Source organism: Oncorhynchus mykiss, chromosome 11 (genome assembly GCF_013265735.2).
Source record: "Oncorhynchus mykiss isolate Arlee chromosome 11, USDA_OmykA_1.1, whole genome shotgun sequence".
Taxonomy (NCBI): Eukaryota; Metazoa; Chordata; class Actinopteri; order Salmoniformes; family Salmonidae; genus Oncorhynchus; species Oncorhynchus mykiss.
Genome location: NC_048575.1, coordinates 7,979,815 through 8,001,014, shown reverse-complemented (window position 1 = coordinate 8,001,014; position 21,200 = coordinate 7,979,815). Strand labels below are relative to the sequence as shown.

Genomic DNA, 21,200 nt, shown 5'->3' with positions numbered 1-21,200 from the left:
TGCACTATGGTGAGCGTTACATTCATGCCAGGAACGAGAGGGTTAAAACGGGGAGGGGATCATGCTGGGAGGCTGACGTATCGAGCACAGTCAGTGGATAACTGGGTTGCAACATCAATAACAATCGGTATAATACCGCTGGATCATCGGCGTTGCATGCGTTTAAATACAGGAATCCCCCAGGCCTATTGAATGCGATTGGTATGCATTGTCACAACCCTAGTAGAACACTGCAACGAGGAAATTCGGACTAATATTCGTGGTTTCGTTATCTGTAACGAGGGCGTTACAGGAAAGATGCCTTGTCCATCGGTGAGTGCGGTGCGCGATCGCAGATGATAAAGAACGGTGCATTTGAATTTTGATATGTGGATATAACACACGGCTTATCGTGTTATAGTTGAATAACGGTGTATAGGAAAATATCTATGACAAATGGAGTCGAACAGATGCTAAAATGCGAGGTGCCCGGTCTATCTGCGCAGGTGGATCACCAACCTGATGTTAACAATCGCGTTTCTCCCCGCGTCTGCCGGGTCGGTATGCTGTGAAGCTGGTTGTGAATACCGGGACTCGAGTCATGCTTCCCGGGGTCGGCGTGTTTGGCACCAGCTTGACCACGCGGGTGATTATCCCGCTTTTGCAGAACGAAGGATTCCCCGTCAAGGCTCTATGGGGACGGACTCAGGAGGAAGCCGAGGAGCTGGCCAAAGAAATGAACGTACCGTTTTATACCAATAGAATCGACGACGTTTTGCTGCATCAGGATGTGGATTTGGTGTGTATCAACCTACCTCCACCTTTAACGCGGCAGATTGCTGTCAAAACATTAGGTGAGTCGTGGTGAAGAAATGGGATGATGTGACATGCGCGTATTGCCTTTGGGAAATCAATAGAGAATACTTAAATCACGGTTTATTACAAAATTCAAATGTATTATTCTCAATGAACAGGGGTGTAAGTAAGGTAGACCATTTGCGTAGAAGAGCTGGCCTGTTTGATGTGAACATAGGGACAGGTGTGGCATTCTTTCCCAATCAACTGCAATATTTTGTGGGGAGGGGGAGGGGGGGGGGGCAGTATGGTGTAAAATAAATATATATATTGCAGTTGATTGGGAAAGAATGCCACACCTGTCTATGTTCACATCAAACAGGCCAGCTCTTCTTTGCAAATAGCCTACCTTACTTACACCCCTGTTCACTGAGAATAATACATATCAATGTTATAAACTAACTGTCATTTAAGTATTCTCTATTGATTCTCTAATGCTGTAAAAAAAAAGAGAAGAAGAAATCAGCTGCAATCTGAATGAAAATCAAAATGCACAGCTGCTACTTCTGTGTAATCCACCCCTTTCACACAGAAGGCTTTCTCCATCCCTAACCCAGATAGTCAGGGTCTTGTCTCATGTTGGCCTACATTGAAGGGTTGGGTGGGCTACACCACACTGTCCAGTATCCATTACACCCCTGGATCCAAATGTATCTTTATGAAGGATCGTCATTGGCTGCTGCCTTGGGAACACACAACACAGCCCGAGTCTCAACAGGGAAGTAGAACACAGGGATGGGAATATTAGTAGCTCATCGAGACCATCCCCCACAACATGAACCAGTTAACATCTACTAGAGCAGGAACATTTGAAAATGGAATTGTTACATCATTCTGACACGGATCCCTGTCTGACTATCGACCTCTCTAGACCATGTGATAATGGATACTTCAGATGGATGGACTGACACACACGCAGATGTCCAGTGGCGATGATCATATAGGAAATAACCCTGAGGAGTAGTCATGGTTCATATCCTGACATGGGACCTGGCACAGGGAGTCTCAAGGAGGACCCCGAGCTGGCTGACCCAGCAGAGAGGGGAAAGATACGTCACTATGGCGACATTACAGAAGATGACACCCTCGTAATAAGTAGCCTTACTCTCTGGGTTGCTGGGAGCTGTGGCCTTGTTACATCAGCAGAGACTGAGTATAGTTAGCATATGGGTCAGACTCAGCAGATGGGAAGTCACGGTCTTAAAGGAGGAGTTCAACAGGGTACTCTCACTGGTACTACTATGTTGTTATTGTACTTCTGACAGGTTTACTGCACAGGTGGGCCAGTGTGTGTGTGTTCCTGACACTTTTAATGTATCTTTCTTTCCACTGTAAATCTCTCTGGATAAGAGTGTCTGCTAAATTACTCAAATGGTAATGGGATGTCAACTCTTCCTAACCGGGAAGGCATAGGCATGTGCCCAGACCAATATATTTGGTTATCATTGATGAGTGCCGATTTACATTTTGACTTTTTAATTTATCTTTCTTTGCACTGTTGCCCAATCAGCGGCAGCAGCTGACATCAACACCAGATAACATCAGCCTCAAGGACACCGCAGTGGTAGAGCTGGATGGGGTCGTGGAGGTTCGTTGACCTAAAGTCATACCAGACCCTGTTTGACAAGAATAACCACGGCACGGACGCTGCGGAGCTGAGAGGTCAATGCGTCATCACTGTGACTTTGAGTAAATTCATAGTGCTGATTTTGTTACAGGAGTGTCGGTATGCATGGCGATGATCTCTGTCATAACTTGAATTATACTCTGGCGTGACGTACAGTGTAATGTCCCCAACAGTGACTGTTCCCTCAGAGTCAACATGTCCTCTAGCTTCTAATCTTACACAGTTGTCTTTAGAAGAGCCCCCTGTTCATTTGCCCGCTCCTGCTTTGTTTTGGTTAATGTAGTGATGGTGTTATCAGACGAGAAAGGAAAACCTCAGCTTATTTCATGACTGGACTAATGCGAATGATTCGGAATGTGTGCGCGCGCACAACTTCTAGGAATTTATTCAATTTCTATCTGTGGTGACGCGTTATCTCCCCATTTGAACAGGTACAGACACTTTGCATTATTTTACATTGTCGTGTCTCGAGTTGGGATGCAGGCCTGTATGGAAATGTTGGAGCTGGCTACATAGTTTAGGATGTCAACCTGGAACGCTGTAGCCCCGCCTCTCCGTTGTGTGTCAGAAGCATTCTTTTTTAGCTCGCTCTCTCACTCTCTGACGTGAGGAGGGCGAGGGTCAACATACTGGTACTGTGACAGCGGCCCATTATGGCTCAGGAAAGTGCTGGCTTGGAATAGTTGGCAGTGGAATACAAAACTATTTCCCCTTTGGGAATGTGCACTTGGAAGGCATTTGCCAACACAGTCCAACCCAAACCAGAGGGCCTGACTTTGGGCATTGAACCAAACAGAGTAAACCAGGCTAAAACATTAGCATGAGCCCAGTGTTTTTCCCCCTAGCAACTGCTATTGTTATGCAGTTTTACCTTTCAGTGTGACAATCTTAGTCACATTACAGCCAACTGGTATATCCAGCCAGGCCACATCGCTTCTTCAATAGTGATTTTTATTGTTAGGGTTTTCACCCTCCTCCTTCCTACTGTAGCATTCTGTTGACGCAGAGAGTCTGATACATTTCTCAGGGAATTGGCTCTTTGGCAAGCAAGTGTGCCTGTTGCAATTAGTATCTTGTGTCCCAGTCTGCGTTTTTAAAGAAGGACTCGTGCGAGCGACTAGCATTTCTTGGCCGGCGACCATATGAAAGTGCGTTTTCAGGCTGTTGAGGATTAGAAGCTCCTTTTGGTCATTCCATTTTTTTTTTACCCGAATACATTTAGCGTTTCTGATCCACTCCGGCCCAAATAACATCCCATTTTGCTTCTGTGATGTTCGAGCGAGGCAATAGAGGCAAAAGAGCAGATTCCTTCTAGCGTCTGGCCTACTACATTCATACAATCAGAGACTCTGAAAGGGGTTCACACATGTCATTCTGGGAGAAAAATGAACTGCCAGAACACAAAGCCAAGTAGTGAAACCACAATGTGTGAACGTTGTACAATAATTAGACTACAGACAACATTTGTCAGTGCTATCGGTCTGTCAGTCTCTTCTAACTATGGCATGTCAATCAGTGGGTTTATCAGTGTCTGTTTTTATAGACTGCTCGCACCCACTATGAAGTTGGTTCAGGGGAACAGAAACCTTGTGGAGATGTGATCGGTGAGGTGAATTAGTTGGACCTGAGAGGGAGGTTAAAAACCTAGTCTTCTCCACATTTAATTTTCCTTTAAACCTATTCACACTTTTCATATCAGTGCATGCAAAGGAGAGGAGACGAGGAGAAGAAGCCACTTTAGACTAATGAGATGCACCCTACAGCCTCTTTCGTTTAATGAGACTCACCCTACAGCCTCTGCTCTCTGGCTCAGTGCTGGGTCTATGATGCAACTAAGCTTTACAGCACCGCGCAAGCCTTCCTGCGGTCCTCAGCCTGGCCCTGGCGTCAGTGGCCGGGCTATCAGGTAACAGGTCAGCGTCCTCTGAAGCTGAACCGACAGACACTTCCTGATCCCCGCTGACTGTAGGAGGCCGCTAAATATAGAAAAAGCACAGGAGGAGCTACAGGGGTGCAGCGGTACTAATCATGTCCCGTTGAAAAGGGGCAAGTAGGCCTCCCTTAGCTTGAACACTGACACCCACACGCTAGACTTCTGATACACCTGGTACCTACCCAACTCTGCGTGGATTGGATATCATCATGCCCCCTGCAGTTGCTTCACGTGCGTGTAAGTTACACTAGCTGCAACTGGCTAACCTCTGTGACACTTTGTGTGTGCCGCTGTCCTTCCCATGCTGAAAGCTTTCCTCTGGTGCATCTCATACCTATCAGGCTGTAGAGACGTCTGAAGGTGGTCTGTCTAGGGACCTTGGTTATAGACTAGTCTGATGGTGGTCTGTCTAGGGAGCTTGGTTATGGACCAGTCTGAAGGTGGTCTTTCTAGGAAGCTTGGTTATAGACTAGTCTGAAGGTGGTCTGTCTAGGGACCTTGGTTATAGACTAGTCTGAAGGTGGTCTGTCTAGGGAGCTTGGTTATAGACTAGCCTAAAAGTGGTCTGTCTAGGGAGCTTGGTTATAGACTAGTCTGAAGGTGGTCTGTCTAGGGAGCTTGGTTATAGACTAGTCTGAAGGTGGTCTTTCTAGGGAGCTTGGTTATGGACTAGTCTGAAGGTGGTCTGTCTAGGGAGCTTGGTTATAGACTAGTCTGAAGGTGGTCTGTCTAGGGAGCTTGGTGATGGACCAGTCTGAAGGTGGTCTGTCTAGGGAGCTTGGTTATAGACTAGTCTGAAGGTGGTCTGTCTAGGGAGCTTGGTTATGGACTAGTCTGAAGGTGGTCTGTCTAGGGAGCTTGGTTATAGACTAGTGTGAAGGTGGTCTGTCTAGGGAGCTTGGTTATGGACCAGTCTGAAGGTGGTCTGTCTAGGGAGCTTGGTTATAGACTAGTCTGAAGGTGGTCTGTCTAGGGAGCTTGGTTATAGACTAGTCTGAAGGTGGTCTGTCTAGGGAGCTTGGTTATAGACTAGTCTGAAGGTGGTCTTTCTAGGAAGCTTGGTTATGGACCAGTCTGAAGGTGGTCTTTCTAGGAAGCTTGGTTATAGACTAGTCTGAAGGTGGTCTGTCTAGGGACCTTGGTTATAGACTAGTCTGATGGTGGTCTGTCTAGGGAGCTTGGTTATGGACCAGTCTGAAGGTGGTCTTTCTAGGAAGCTTGGTTATAGACTAGTCTGAAGGTGGTCTGTCTAGGGACCTTGGTTATAGACTAGTCTGAAGGTGGTCTGTCTAGGGAGCTTGGTTATAGACTAGCCTAAAAGTGGTCTGTCTAGGGAGCTTGGTTATAGACTAGTCTGAAGGTGGTCTGTCTAGGGAGCTTGGTTATAGACTAGTCTGAAGGTGGTCTTTCTAGGGAGCTTGGTTATGGACTAGTCTGAAGGTGGTCTGTCTAGGGAGCTTGGTTATAGACTAGTCTGAAGGTGGTCTGTCTAGGGAGCTTGGTGATGGACCAGTCTGAAGGTGGTCTGTCTAGGGAGCTTGGTTATAGACTAGTCTGAAGGTGGTCTGTCTAGGGAGCTTGGTTATGGACTAGTCTGAAGGTGGTCTGTCTAGGGAGCTTGGTTATAGACTAGTGTGAAGGTGGTCTGTCTAGGGAGCTTGGTTATGGACCAGTCTGAAGGTGGTCTGTCTAGGGAGCTTGGTTATAGACTAGTCTGAAGGTGGTCTGTCTAGGGAGCTTGGTTATAGACTAGTCTGAAGGTGGTCTGTCTAGGGAGCTTGGTTATAGACTAGTCTGAAGGTGGTCTTTCTAGGAAGCTTGGTTATAGACTAGTCTGAAGGTGGTCTGTCTAGGGACCTTGGTTATAGACTAGTCTGAAGGTGGTCTGTCTAGGGAGCTTGGTTATAGACTAGCCTAAAAGTGGTCTGTCTAGGGAGCTTGGTTATAGACTAGTCTGAAGGTGGTCTGTCTAGGGAGCTTGGTTATAGACTAGTCTGAAGGTGGTCTTTCTAGGGAGCTTGGTTATGGACTAGTCTGAAGGTGGTCTGTCTAGGGAGCTTGGTTATAGACTAGTCTGAAGGTGGTCTGTCTAGGGAGCTTGGTGATGGACCAGTCTGAAGGTGGTCTGTCTAGGGAGCTTGGTTATAGACTAGTCTGAAGGTGGTCTGTCTAGGGAGCTTGGTTATGGACTAGTCTGAAGGTGGTCTGTCTAGGGAGCTTGGTTATAGACTAGTGTGAAGGTGGTCTGTCTAGGGAGCTTGGTTATGGACCAGTCTGAAGGTGGTCTGTCTAGGGAGCTTGGTTATAGACTAGTCTGAAGGTGGTCTGTCTAGGGAGCTTGGTTATAGACTAGTCTGAAGGTGGTCTGTCTAGGGAGCTTGGTTATAGACTAGTCTGAAGGTGGTCTTTCTAGGGAGCTTGGTTATAGACTAGTCTGAAGGTGGTCTGTATAGGGAGCAGCCGTCCACTAGAGCAGCCGTCTATGTGATCTCTTACTCTTGAGAGAATGATGATGACCAGAATGTAAATCTGGTGTGATTAAGCTTCAGGGCAGCCAGAACATGTTGGTCTAGATGATCTACTAGTCTTCCATCCCTCTGTTCTAAGGTCCCTGTTGAGACTCAGGCTGTTGTTGTGTTCACAGTTTTCTGGTTAGCCAGGCGTATAGGAGACAGAATGACAGTGTCATTCCCTTTACTTCCTTGAATGGCACAGCTTGTTTTTTTTTTGTTGAGAGTTTACAGGCGGCCCTTCATGTTCACTCCTCCAGGACAGCCTTTTACATGCACAGCAGATTGGCCAGTGTTACCTAACATTTCTAGTGTTGATTCAGGTGTTACATTAACACTTGCTGGTGTAAAAATAACCCAAGTGTTGGTGTTAATAACCAGTGTTTAACCAAAACCACACCCATCATTATCATATTTCCCAAAATGCTCTATTGCAGGTAGATTTTTTTCAAAATGGTTTTGTTTTTATACATTGATTAATTAATCTTATGCTACTCAAATATAACATACGTTTTTCTAAACTAATCCAATCTGTTTTATTCCACCCATTACTGAAATTGTTGTTCCAGTTTAGGTAGTCTCCTATCTTAGACTTCCCAACCCAGCAGTCGTTCTGAATTCAGGTTATTGGTGAATAAAAATTCCATATGTAGGATATCCCAACTAGCTGGATTCCATTAGGAATTTCACTTTGCAAGGCAGCATAATGTGACCTGCATTCCTAAAAACCATGTGTTTCAGGCCACTGTATTAGGGCAAACCTAAGCCCTCAAAATAAAGCATTTTTTTTAAATGCTTGTAACACGTTGAATAATTCAATGTTTCCTGATAATATATGCACTTAGGATCTCACTTGGTGTGAAGGCCATAGGACAAAAAAGACTGCAAAAACCATATCTCTATCACTAACAAATAAAGTCATGGGTGGTAACTCCACAATTCACCAGAAAGGCAAGGCATTCTGGGAAACATGTAACACTGGAGAATTTGTTGTGTGCCAATAGAAGCTGGAGTGGGAGAAAAAGGGCCTACTCTTGCGGTCCTGTGAAGTTGTCTATGTTAGAAAAACTGAATCTCAGAAAAAGGAGCTCTACCAGCCTACCTTCTCCCAGTACTGAAAAGTGAGCATTGCTCAAGTTAGGGGGGAAGAGTTTACTCATGGAAACACGTCCATTGTCTATGAAATGAGGGTCTGTTCTTTTGCTGTTCTGTGGCCCCACTTGTTAAAGTTTGTTTTGACAGTGCCAGATTGGCTACATTTGGCCATGCATGAAGCCTTATTTTGCTGCTGCTATTCATGTTGAGATACGCTGCGCTAACCGTCTGTACTTGTGCCACTGATCCAAATATCCATCCAGGGATTTTCTACAGGATTGCCTTGTTGTTGCCCAATAATGAATATGCTGACTGTTTGTGGGAACGTGATGTTCCTTTTAAGCAGAAGGGAAGTGTGGGCGTTTTTCCCTAACCACTCCTTCCAGGTGGGTTTTTAAACGGGGCTAGTCTTGTCTACACAAAGTACAGACTTGCAGCTACTGTACCAGTCAGTTAGAAACCAGGGATTACAGTATTTCTCTGCATACACTCATAGACACAGAACCTATTGTGACAAGCTATTGACACAGAACCTATTGTGACAAGCTATTGACACAGAACCTATTGTGACAAGCTATTGACACAGAACCTATTGTGACAAGCCTATTGACACAGAACCTATTGTGACAAGCCTATTGACACCGAACCTATTGTGACAAGCTATTGACACAGAACCTATTGTGACAAGCTATTGACACAGAACCTATTGTGACAAGCTATTGACACCGAACCTATTGTAACAAGCTATTGGCACCGAACCTATTGTGACAAGCCTATTGACACAGAACCTATTGTGACAAGCTATTGACACAGAACCTATTGTGACAAGCTATTGACACAGAACCTATTGAAAAATGATTTATTGCTGGTAGCTACAAACCCAAGCTATTAGCAGTGTTATGTTTCCTACCTATCGTCATTGCCAAGGGGGGGGGGGGGGGGGGGGGGGGGGGGGGGGGGGGGGGGGGGAACTTCTCTAATATCCTTTATGTGAGTTTTTAAGGGAGCAGCCACACTCGTGTTTCATAATTGGACGATGGGGACGAGAGACCTCCCGTCTCTCGTCCCCATCGTCCAATTATGAAACACGAGTGTGGCTGCAGGCCCACATTGAGGCAGTCCCGTGAGGGGACAGCAGATTTCACTACTACCCAAAGGTCCCCATCATTCATCTGCATTAGGAAAGGGTCTCTTAAGGTTGTAGAGGTTTGGGGCTGACAGTAACAGTAACCCAGATGATCAGTTCAAAACATGCTATTAATAATGCAGCTATTGTGTTTTAATGCTAACGGGGGTTGGAAAGAAGAGACTTGTACTGTAAAAACGGTAAGGACATTTGTATCCCATGTAGCCGCAGGACATTTCTCACTTCCTGTGTGTGTGTGTGTGTGTGTGTGTGTGTGTGTGTGTTTTCACGCTCCAGTATTTGAGAGTATTCAAGTGCACATTTGCAGGGTGTCTTGCTAGCAGCAATGAGCAACAGGGGAAAAAGGAAGTTCCCTGCTATGGAGATGCTAATGATGGCCACAGACACTATGGGCGGCTGTCGAGGGTGCAGCATCCGAAGGCTTAGTTAAGAACAATGCCTCAGTGCCAAACCCCAAAACGTCCCTCCTGAGTGATGCGTAGTTGCCTTTTACCCTTTTATCTTGCTTCTAATCTCTCCAACACGTTTTCTTCCCGGCAACCATTCAAACACGCGTCTCCCTCCTGGTGAAGTCAGACGTGTTTTCACCCTCAAAGAAAAATGACTTCACAGGAACAAAGACTCCAAGATAACTGATTTTCATTTCCTGACATCGTGGACATCTATCACTTAATTTTTAATTAAATATTAGCTTTCTTTATTTAGGCATGGACTGCACTGAAATGTAGCTCTTAGCTGCCAATGTTGTACACCATGACGATAAACTAAACCTTGAATAAAAATGAACCTTTTTAATGATAATCATGGAATTGGCATTTTCTATTCATGGTATTCAGGGACAATATGCACTGACTCTTGACATTTCCCACATTCATCATAGCCATTGATTCTGCTTCACTTCACAATGTCTATTTTTTTAATCTCCAATCCTCCGTACTACCAACACATGGCAGGCACGAGGGCCCTACTCCATGAAGGGCTCAGTAATGAAGCAGTCCTACGCTCCGCTTCGTCCTCTAATATACTGTACACAGCAAGTCATTCAGAGGGTACGCTGAATGGTCTGCAGCGTTTTTGTCTGCATAGCTCTAGGTCAGAATTAATTGTACGCCATAGGCATTCTAGGAGAATGATGGCTGTGGCAGAATGTAAATTCAAATGTTTTTTTTCTTACAGTATTCTGGGTTGGTCTGCATTGAAGTTTGCACAGAATTTGGACAGGAAGTAAATGAGTAATGCTTAAGAGGTAGGCCGTTTCCTCGACTAGAGAACCGAGCAGAGAGATGGTCAGGTTTTGTTGGAGTGTGTGGTGGTTGTTATGGCCCCTCTGCTCTGTGACCTTTGGCACACCAGCATGGTAAAGGTCTCTGTGACCTTTGGAATACCAGCATGGTAAAGGTCTCTCTGTTGAACCCTGTGTGCTGAGAAATGGCTATAACACTCATACCATCTGTTTGCTCATGTAAATAATCGTCTTCTTAACCATGCTGTGCATATTTCATCGTGTTTATCTGACGTCTTGAGGCAGGAATCGCACAAATTATTCATTGTGGCGTTCCTGTCAGCCACGCTTTTTTTTCACACAAACACTCCACTATCTGCTGAGTGGACCCAATATGCTCTGCCAAGGTATCTGCTGAGTGGACCCAATATGCTCTGCCAAGGTAACTGCTGAGTGGACCCAATATGCTCTGCCAAGGTATCTGCTGAGTGGACCCAATATGCTCAGCCAAGGTATCTGCTGAGTGGACCCAATATGCTCTGCCAAGGTAACTGCTGAGTGGACCCAATATGCTCTGCCAAGGTAACTGCTGAGTGGACCCAATATGCTCTGCCAAGGTATCTGCTGAGTGGACCCAATATGCTCAGCCAAGGTATCTGCTGAGTGGACCCAATATGCTCTGCCAAGGTATCTGCTGAGTGGACCCAATATGCTCAGCCAAGGTATCTGCTGAGTGGACCCAATATGCTCTGCCAAGGTATCTGCTGAGTGGACCCAATATGCTCAGCCAAGGTATCTGCTGAGTGGACCCAATATGCTCTGCCAAGGTAACTGCTGAGTGGACCCAATATGCTCAGCCAAGGTATCTGCTGAGTGGACCCAATATGCTCTGCCAAGGTATCTGCTGAGTGGACCCAATATGCTCTGCCAAGGTATCTGCTGAGTGGACCCAATATGCTCTGCCAAGGTATCTGCTGAGTGGACCCAATATGCTCAGCCAAGGTATCTGCTGAGTGGACCCAATATGCTCAGCCAAGGTATCTGCTGAGTGGACCCAATATGCTCAGCCAAGGTATCTGCTGAGTGGACCCAATATGCTCAGCCAAGGTATCTACTGAGTGGACCCAATATGCTCAGCCAAGGTATCTGCTGAGTGGACCCAATAAGCTCAGCCAAGGTACCTGCTGAGTGGACCCAATATGCTCAGCCAAGGTATCTGCTGAGTGGACCCAATATGCTCAGCCAAGGTATCTGCTGAGTGGACCCAATAAGCTCAGCCAAGGTATCTGCTGAGTGGACCCAATATGCTCAGCCAAGGCAATTTAAGGCTGGATTATCCAGTTGTTGCTGTAGGTTTACCAGATGGCCAAAAGCAAAAAGAGCAATTTAAACCCATCGCTATGGTATTTCAATACATATTGCGTGTGTTGAAGAGGTTATCTGGGGTAATTGACCTCAGATCTTGTATGTTTTCGTTACCTTTACACCTGTGCTGTCTTTGTGTGGTAACGTCACCCAAGATGGTGGCTGTTCTCAGCACTGTCTATAAAGAGGCTGAAAATGGTTGACCCTCTTTCCTTTAGAGAGATATGTGTTCTCTCTCTCTCTCGTGCTTTCACCCTCCTCTCTCACTCTCTCTCGACCCTGAGTGGGAGGATGACAGAGGTCATCACCATGCCAACAATGTGCACCCCCTTCTCTCTCGAGCCAACTGACTCCTCTTTCCCAGTTACCCGGGCCAGCTCATTGTGTTTCTCTCGTCCACTGAACAAGAGGAAGTTCAATTGTAGCCCGTCTTTACAGAAAGGACTGGCAGTGAGGCGTACAAGGGAAGCTGTGTTTGTCCATAGCTGTTCTATATGCCTTTGCCCTGCAGTCAGTGAGTCAGATGTCTGTCTCCATTAGTCAGACCTGGCTGAACCCCGTCCAACACCTTTTGGATGAACTGGAACGCCGACTGCGAGCCAGGCCTAATCGCCCAACGTCAGTGCCCGACCACTAATGCTTTTGTGACTGAATTGAAGCAAGTCCCCACAGCAATGTTCCAAAATAGGGTGGAAAGCCTTCCCAGAAGAGTGGAGAATGCTGCTATAACAAAAGGGGGGGGACCAACTCCATATTAATGGCCATGATTTTGGAATGATATGTTTGAGGAGCAGGTGTCCACATACTTTTGATAATGTAGTGTATCACTCTGAGAAAGAGAATGAATGTAAGGGGTAGTGTTGTTAGTCAACCATCATGTGGATCGGTCTTATAGGATGATACAATTGGTCAGGAGCCGAAATGTTTTTCCCTCAACTCCTCCCTACTTATCCACTGCTATGTCATCTTCTTTAATGACAGTCACACTCCAAACCAGCCTGTTGTCTCAGGAGAACGATGGGGGTCCTAAAAGGGTCACTTGTTTGTCCCTTTTAATTAATTATTTTCGACAGGGGGTTGTGCATGAGGCTGACGACCCCCCCCCCCCCCCCCCCCCCCCCACCTCTTCTCCCCCACCTCTCCCCCAGTGTTGTGGCCAATTACTCACTCTACGCTAGGCCATAACAAACACGTTACTGCTTCAACGTAGCCTGTAATTGTTTTGACATTTATACTGACAGATTAATTAAACGGAGTGCGCTTACGGCCAATATGCACAGCTAATTTTCACAGCGTGTGTCTGATACGACATGCGTTCATTAGCATGAAAAATGAACCGAGTGACTGACTGAACAGAATATAATAATGCCCCATCATTCTTCTCCTTTGTGCGGTTCCCTGTTTTATAGTACACGTGTAACGTTGTTACAACGGTGATATATAGTATGAAGGGACGTGTGCTGATTTTAAGTAGGCGGTGGCGGTTAGCGCACGTGGCTAATTGGTCCCTCGGGACTAGAGGCTAGTGGAAGGTTGATCGCCATGACACCATGACAGGACATCAATATCTTTTGTTAGTCTCTAAAAGGGAGGAAATCACAGGCCTGCAGATTGTTTTTGGTTGAAAGATATACCACTGTATGCTGATTTTTAAACGCTAAGCCAGATGTTGTGGTAGCACTGCACCTACCGTCAATTCCGCTGTCCTCTTAATGGGTCGGTATCCACCTTCTATGATATTAATGCAACGTAATAGCTGCACTCTGAGCATGTGGGAAGGCTCTGTTTAATGACTCCGCGGGGCGTCAGCGGGAGTAAAACCCAGCTCAGTGATGCTAACGCCTTCCATCATCATGGAGATATTCACCGCTCGCTAATGGAGCCCCGAGTGTCATTCAGACCCAGATGCAAATGGTCTGTACTTTTCAAATCCCTCCAACTTGAATATTCTGTTCTAAAAGAAAGGGACCCATTCAAATGCGAGGCTGTTTCATTTGACCCATTTCATACCGCAGTAAAGACTTGTCTGTGACGTGTGAAAATAGTCTTGTAGTAAATAGTCTTGTAATAATTAGTCTTGTAATAATTAGTCTTGTAATAATTAGTCTTGTAGTAATTAGTCTTCGGCATGTTTTTTTTTCATCTTTTTTTCAACAGGTTGATGCAGATTTTTTACATTTTAAACTAAACCACACTGTTCTCTACTAAATGTATTTTAACCACCAAAATGTGGACAGGTCTCTTGTTTGGTTAATTGAGGTGGGAAAAAGTCAGTTAGTGTGCCAGCTGGCTGGACGGCTGTCTCTGACATCTCTCAGTAACAGTGTGACATGTAATATCATCTGACATTTAAAAAGGGTTATGTTATGTAAATTGAGGATCAGCAGGATGTTCATGAAGTGGAGGCGAGCCTGGGAGAAAGTGGTTAGTTGGCGAAGGTAATGTTTCCCCACTGACATTAGAGTTACATTTCTGTGTTGTTTTGTACTTAAGTGAGAGTAAAGCAAACATTGTTCTGTCCCTGGAGATGGGGCTGTCCGTCCCTGGAGATGGGGCTGTCCGTCCCTGGAGATGGGGCTGTCCGTCCCTGGAGATGGGGCTGTCCGTCCCTGGAGATGGGGCTGTCCGTCCCTGGAGATGGGGCTGTCCGTCCCTGGAGATGGGGCTGTCCGTCCCTGGAGATGGGGCTGTCCGTCCCTGGAGATGGGGCTATCTGTCCCTGGAGATGGGGCTATCTGTCCCTGGAGATGGGGCTATCTGTCCCTGGAGATGGGGCTATCTGTCCCTGGAGATGGGGCTATCTGTCCCTGGAGATGGGGCTATCTGTCCCTGGAGATGGGGCTATCTGTCCCTGGAGATGGGGCTATCTGTCCCTGGAGATGGGGCTGTCTGTCCCTGGAGATGGGGCTGTCTGTCCCTGGAGATGGGGCTGTCTGTCCCTGGAGATGGGGCTGTCTGTCCCTGGAGATGGGGCTGTCTGTCCCTGGAGATGGGGCTGTCTGTCACTGCTTGGAGGGACCATTTAGCTGCTGACTGGACACTGGAGGAGTCAAGCCCCGTGGAACAATGAGCAAATTAGTAAGCAGAAAGCTCTTTTTAGTTTGATTCTCGTTCGATTTAGAAAGCAGAGGCTGTAGCGATACTAACTTGTGTTCCTTAGCTCAGTGTTTCCTCCCTCTTGTAGTTACTTTAGGACTAATTCAGTTTGGGCAAGCAGCCTTAAAGATGAGATTGTTACTAGGTGTCTGGTTTTCGTCTGTCACTATCCTTCTCTCCTTCGTCAGCTGCTGCGTTGTGGATGTGTCCTTTTTAATTTGTAAAAGCCGAAGAACGGTAGTGGTATGATGCCCAGTGCATTACACACTTCCAGTGACGGGTCTGTGTGCCTCTATCATTCAACCTTTTGTGATGAACATGATGGCTAGAGAGGTTCTTAGCTCAACTGTACGTCAGCATTTGCTCAGTAAAATAGTTTTCTGTTCTACGGAGCTACAATATGGAGCGTTAGCACAACTTTGACTCAATCCCAGGTTGGAACTACTTCAGAAGTATCTTCTCTCTGAGATGGAAAAGCTTCAATCTATTACTCATTCATGCAATCAAAACTGGATGCATATTTTTATCGTTATCAACCGGTCCACTCCAAACAACAGCCCATTTTTATCTCCCATCCATCAGCGTAAATCAATTTAGTGTTTTGAGCTTCTGAAAAAGCATTGGATAAATTAACACTGATTGGACAGAACGTTGTAGCCTCCTTGAGTTCATTGGCTGCTGGGCTAATTACTTTTCCGCCGAGTCGCTAGCGGATGTCTTTGGAAGCCCAAACACTCCTTATTTTCCTGTTTACTACATGTGCACACAGACTCACACACGGAGTCATAGCACCCGCGAGTGCATGGTGACAGCTGGTTATTTAGTTCCTGTACAACGGCAGTAAAATTCCACTACCTGTCCCACTCTATGAAACTTGGCCTGGCTGGCCTGGGCTGTCCTGGCTGGCCTGGGCTGTCCTGTCCTGGCCAGGCTGTCCTGTCCTGGCTGGCCTGGGCTGTCCTGTCCTGTCCTGGCTGTAAATCTGTTGACACCGTGGAGCCTCAGAGTAGCACACTGATAGCGTCCTAGATGGCAGATCACAACGACTGGTTCCCATTTTTTTTCCAGACGGTTCTATTTTTTGTCATCCTAAAGTGGAGGGCCATTGTGTTTAGCTGCCTTTCTAAAGTCTTCGAAAGCCAAGTTAATAAACAGATCACTGACCATTTCGAATCCTACTGTACCTTCTACGCTATGCAATCCGGTTTCCGAGCTGGTTACGGGTGCACCTCAGCCACACTCAAGGTACTAAACGATATCATAACCGTCATCGATAAAAAACAGTACTGTGCAGCCGTCTTCATCGACCTGGCCAAGGTTTTCGACTCTGTGAATCACCTTATTCTTATTGGCAGACTCAACAGCCCTGGATCAGGGCCCGCAGCAAGAGCAACATCATTGATATATACAGAGAAAAGATTCGGCCTGAGAATTGAACCCTGTGGCACCCCCATAGAGACTGCCAGAGGACCGGACAACATGCCCTCCGATTTGACACACTGAACTCTGTCTGCAAAGTAGTTAGTGAACCAGGCAAGGCAGTCATTAGAAAAACCGAGGCTACTGAGTCTGCCGATAAGAATGTGGTGATTGACAGAGTCGAAAGCCTTGGCCAGGTCGATGAAGACGGCTGCACAGTACTGTCTTTTATCGATGGCGGTTATGATATCATTTAGTACCTTGAGCGTGGCTGAGGTGCACCCGTGACCGGCTCGGAAACCAGATTGCACAGCGGAGAAGGTACGGTGGGATTCGAGATAGTCAGTGATCTGTTTGTTGACTAGACTAGATAGGCAGGGCAGGATGGATATAGGTCTGTAACAGTTTGGGTCCAGGGGACGAGGGGGATGACTGCAGCAGCTTTCCAATCCTTGGGGATCTCAGACGATATGAAAGAGAGGTTCTGTAGTTGATATTAGCCCTTTTAACGTCTGGTCAGCAGTCCTCACGTCCTCGGGAACACAAATGTTACATATTCGTAAAGTGCTTATATAGTGGTGGAGAGAAGGGCGTGTTTCATAGTTCACAACCAATGTCTGTTCACTTGGGCGGGGCCACTGAGTGAACAGAGTTTACCTTATGGAAACAATTCATTTAGAAGCTAAAATTACATTTAATCTTTTTTTTACATAGTTTCATATTAACATTTTAATTGCACAACAATACCATGTGAATCTGATAACTAGAATGTGTAGGTACAGTTTGTCATCCTATCATCAGTAATCATCAGTAATAATGTCTCAGATGACAACTGATCTGACATATTCTTTAAGTACCAATGCATATTTTCAACTGGTTGGATTACCGAAATATGGTTCTGTTCACCAGACTCTCTATGTTAACAAAGGGCTTTCCAATAGTCACTCTGTAGACTAGAGAGCGAGAGAGCGGAAAGGGGGAAAGGTATTTATGGGGGTCATAAACCTCACCAATAGGCCAACGTCATGACACCATGTTTACGGATTTGGGGTTGTACCTGGTAGGTTACTTGATAATTTGTGTGAGATTGAGGGCATCTAGTTTAGATTGTAGGAAGGCCGGGGTGTTAAGTATATCCCAGTTTAGGTCATCTAACAGTACGAACTCTGATGATAGATGGGGGGCAATCAATTCACATATGGTGTCCAGGGCACAGCTGGGAGCTGAGGGAGGTCGAAAACAAGCGACAACAGTGAGAGACTTATTTCTAGAGAGATGGATTTTTAAAAGTAGAAGCGCAAACTGTTTAGGAATGGATCTGGATTGGAGGACAGAACTCTGCAGGCTATCTTTACAGTAGATTGCAACTCCGCCCCCTTTAGCAGTTCTATCTTGACGGAAAATGTTGTAATTGGGGATGGACATTTCAGAATTTTTGGTGGCCTTCCTAAGGCAGGATTCAGACACTGCTAGGACATCAGGGTTGGCAGAGTGTGCTAAAGCAGTGAATAAAGCAAATTTAGGGAGGAGGCTTCTGATGTTAACATGCATGAAACCAAGGCTATTACGGTTACAGAAGTCAACAGATTAGAGCGCCTGGGGACACACAGGGCCTGGGTTAACCTCTACATCACCAGAGGAACAGAGGAGAGGATTAGGATAAGGGTACGGCTAAAGGCTATAAGAACTGTGTCAGGTCTACTCTCTGAAATGCCAATCTGGTATCACCCACACTCTCAGTGGTGATTGTGAATGGTGATTTTAAAACAGTTAAGAGTTTAATGGCTGTGATAGGAGAAAGCTGAGGATGGATCGACAACATTGTAGTTACTCCACCATACTAACCTAATTGACTAACCTAAATGACAGAGTGAAAAGAAGGAAGCCTGTACAGAATACAAATATTCTAAAACATGCATCCTGTTTGCAGTTTCACTAATGTAAAACTGGCAAAAATGTGGCATAATAAATCAACTTTTCGCAGTGGGGAAGACCCAGGGCCAGGCCTCCACGATGGAGGGGACACTGTAGCCAGCCTCTGTGCCTTCATCAGAAGTGGAAGGTTTTTCCCTGTGGCACCACAGAACTGGGTCATGGTGATCCATTTCCTGGCCTGGCTGGATCTTGCCTTTTGGAGTTAATGGGAGATTAGCTGGGACATTTTGAATTCCAAAATGTCTCTGGTGTGGGGGGAGGTTGATGTAGAAGAGGAATGGGGGGGGGGGGGGGGGGGGGGGGGGGTGTTTTCCCACCCCCGCTGTTCATCTATGCGCCTGGGGTAATTACAGCGGGCATTGAGGGTTCACAGAGGGCTGGCTGGCCAGGAATCCCGTGGTGTAGGGGGGAGGTATCAATACTCTGTTACCACTGGGAGGTACTTAGATTAGCGTCTTGATTGGCCGCCCCACACTGCCTTTATTTTAGTGGATGTTAAGTATCCATTATGTTTCTAAAAGTCACTCAGCGTTATGAAGAGGCTAACTGCTCGTCTCAGGGTAATGAGCTTAATGGTGAAGTGAGCTATTAGCGGCTCTATGTTAATTGTTTTAGCCTTTCTAGTGGCACGGACAGGGCAGTAGGTGAATAGCCTCTCTCTCTGCTCTGCTGTTAGATGTGTCAGAGGCTATTATCTGCAGCAGTTTCATTCCTCAGAGATCTCTGTAATGAGGCTGTGTGATCAGAGCACCATTCCTCAGAGATCTCTGTAATGAGGCTGTGTGATCAGAGCACCATTCCTCAGAGATCTCTGTAATGAGGCTGTGTGATCAGAGCACCATTCCTCAGAGATCTCTGTAATGAGGCTGTGTGATCAGAGCACCATTCCTCAGAGATCTCTGTAATGAGGCTGTGTGATCAGAGCACCATTCCTCAGAGATCTCTGTAATGAGGCTGTGTGATCAGAGCACCATTCCTCAGAGATCTCTGTAATGAGACTGTGTGATCATAGCACCATTCCTCAGAGATCTCTGTAATGAGGCTGTGTGATCAGAGCACCATTCCTCAGAGATCTCTGTAATGAGGCTGTGAACAGAGCACCATTCCTCAGAGATCTCTGTAATGAGGCTGTGTGATCAGAGCACCATTCCTCAGAGATCTCTGTAATGAGGCTGTGAACAGAGCACCACTGGGGGTTTAGTAAGTAGTGGAATTAAAGGAAAGGGCTTTAATGAGGTTACTTCAAAGTGCTTTGACTCTCACACTCACCTTTTTCTCCCGTCTCCTCATCCCTTTGGTCCCCGCAGTCTAAAGTGAACTCTGTCTGTACACTCATGTCAAACAGAGCGAGTCTTTCTTCTCAACGACAACAACAGAAGCTATGTTGAAATATGTGTCAGCTATTTTTTTTTGCACTGATTCATTGTCTCTTCACGGGATGTTTTCATGGAGAGGAGGATATTATGTCTGCGTGTGAGTAACACTGACCTCTCTATCTCTCTCTACTCCCCTCCCTCTTTCCCCTACCGCAGGTATCGGTAAGAACGTGATCTGCGACCGCTCCGCCACCCCACTGGATGCCTTTCGCATGATGTCGGCCGCCCAGTACTACCCCAAACTGCTGAGCATTATGGGTAACGTGCTGCGCTTCCTGCCCGCCTTCGTACGGATGAAGGAGCTCGTGGAGGAGGGCTACGTGGGGGAGCTGCTGGTCTGCGAGGCCCAGGTCCACAGCAGCAGCCTGTTGGGTAAGAAGTACAACTGGAGCTGTGACGACCTGATGGGAGGTGGGGGGCTGCACTCGGTGGGTACCTACATCATCGACCTGCTCACCTTCCTGACGGGCCAGCGGGCGGCCAAAGTGCACGGCTTCCTCAAGACATTCGTCAAGCAGACGGCGCACATCTGTGGCATCCGCCAGATCACCAGCGACGACTTCTGCACCTTCCAGATGGTGCTGGAGGGCGGCGCCTGCTGCACCGTCACGCTCAACTTCAACGTGCCCGGCGACTTCCGCCAGGAGGTGATCGTGGTGGGCACGGTGGGCCGGCTGACAGTCAGCGGCACGGACCTGTACGGCCAGAAGAACACCATGGATGGAGGGCCGGAGCTACTTCTGAAGGACAGCACCCCTCTGGAGAAGGCCTCCCTACCGGAGAAGGCTTTCAGCGACATCCCCTCACCCTACCTGACAGGAACTATTTGCATGGTACAGGCGGTGCGGCAGGCCTTCGAGGACCAGGATGACCGGCGCACGTGGGATGGAAGGCCGCTGACTATGGCGGCCACCTTCGAGGACTGCCTGTACGCACTGTGCGTGGTGGACACCATCAAAAAGTCCAACCAGTGTGGCGAATGGCAGAACATTGAGGTGATGAAAGAGGAGCCCGAGGTGAGCCCGGCCTACCTGATCAGCGAGGCCATGCGGCGCAGCAGGATGTCTCTCTACTGCTAGCACTGGCACCAAAATGGCCGACTGGTGCTAGAGACCTGGGGGTGAGAGAGTGCCCTCATCGGCTGGCTGTCTGACCAATCGGGGATAAGGGTCCTGTTTCGCTTGTCCCCAAAATGATGTGAACAGCGATGAACACTCCTCTCTCTCTTTGTCCTCTTTTCTGGATGAATAAGCCTCGCACTGTGGGTCTGAGAAAGGGAAGCCGTTTCTATGGATGCTAGACTCTCGGGTCAACAGAGGGGTTTTATTGTACCTCCTAGAGAGGTGAATGTTTAAACCACAGGGGGCTTGAATGGTTCAGTCCCTGTCTCAGTGTATGTGTGCTGTGTATGAGTGTGAAACCGGAGTGCAAAAAAATGCCTGAAAAATCTATAGTTTGGCTGGTAGGGCTTTTAGTGAGCCCCCCCCCCCCCCCCCCCCCCCCCCCCCCCCCCCCCCCCCCCCCCCCCCCCCCCCCCCCCCCCCCCCCCCCCCCCCCCCCCCCCCCCCCCCCCCCCCCCCCTCTGGTAAAGTGTGCAATAAATCCTGCCAGAGCTGCAGGCTCGTGGAATTATGTCATCCT

General features: G+C 47.1%; 1 protein-coding gene across 3 annotated transcripts; it reads left to right on the top strand.

Moving 5' to 3' along the window:
* On the top strand, positions 1 to 21,069 carry LOC110535208 (glucose-fructose oxidoreductase domain-containing protein 1). Of its 3 annotated transcripts, none has more exons than XM_021620075.2 (2): positions 1 to 312; positions 19,716 to 21,069. In XM_021620075.2, exon 2 carries the CDS (start codon positions 19,772 to 19,774, stop codon positions 20,636 to 20,638), a length of 867 nt encoding a protein of 288 aa, XP_021475750.1. In that variant the 5' UTR covers positions 1 to 312; positions 19,716 to 19,771; the 3' UTR covers positions 20,639 to 21,069. The 3 variants fall into 3 exon arrangements, with proteins under 3 accessions (XP_021475750.1, XP_021475748.1, XP_021475749.1); XM_021620073.2 differs by having other exon boundaries at positions 1 to 833; positions 19,716 to 21,068; XM_021620074.2 differs by lacking the exon at positions 1 to 312 and adding an exon at positions 14,403 to 14,811.
* The last annotated feature ends 131 nt before the right edge of the window (positions 21,070 to 21,200 follow it).

Excerpts from the sequence above, each read along its gene's own strand:
- LOC110535208 (XM_021620073.2), top strand. The coding sequence starts at position 581 with ATGCTTCCCGGGGTCGGCGTGTTTGGCACCAGCTTGACCACGCGGGTG. Across the intron at positions 834-19,715 it reads GATTGCTGTCAAAACATTAG|GTATCGGTAAGAACGTGATC; the intron begins GTGAGTCGTGGT and ends CCCCTACCGCAG.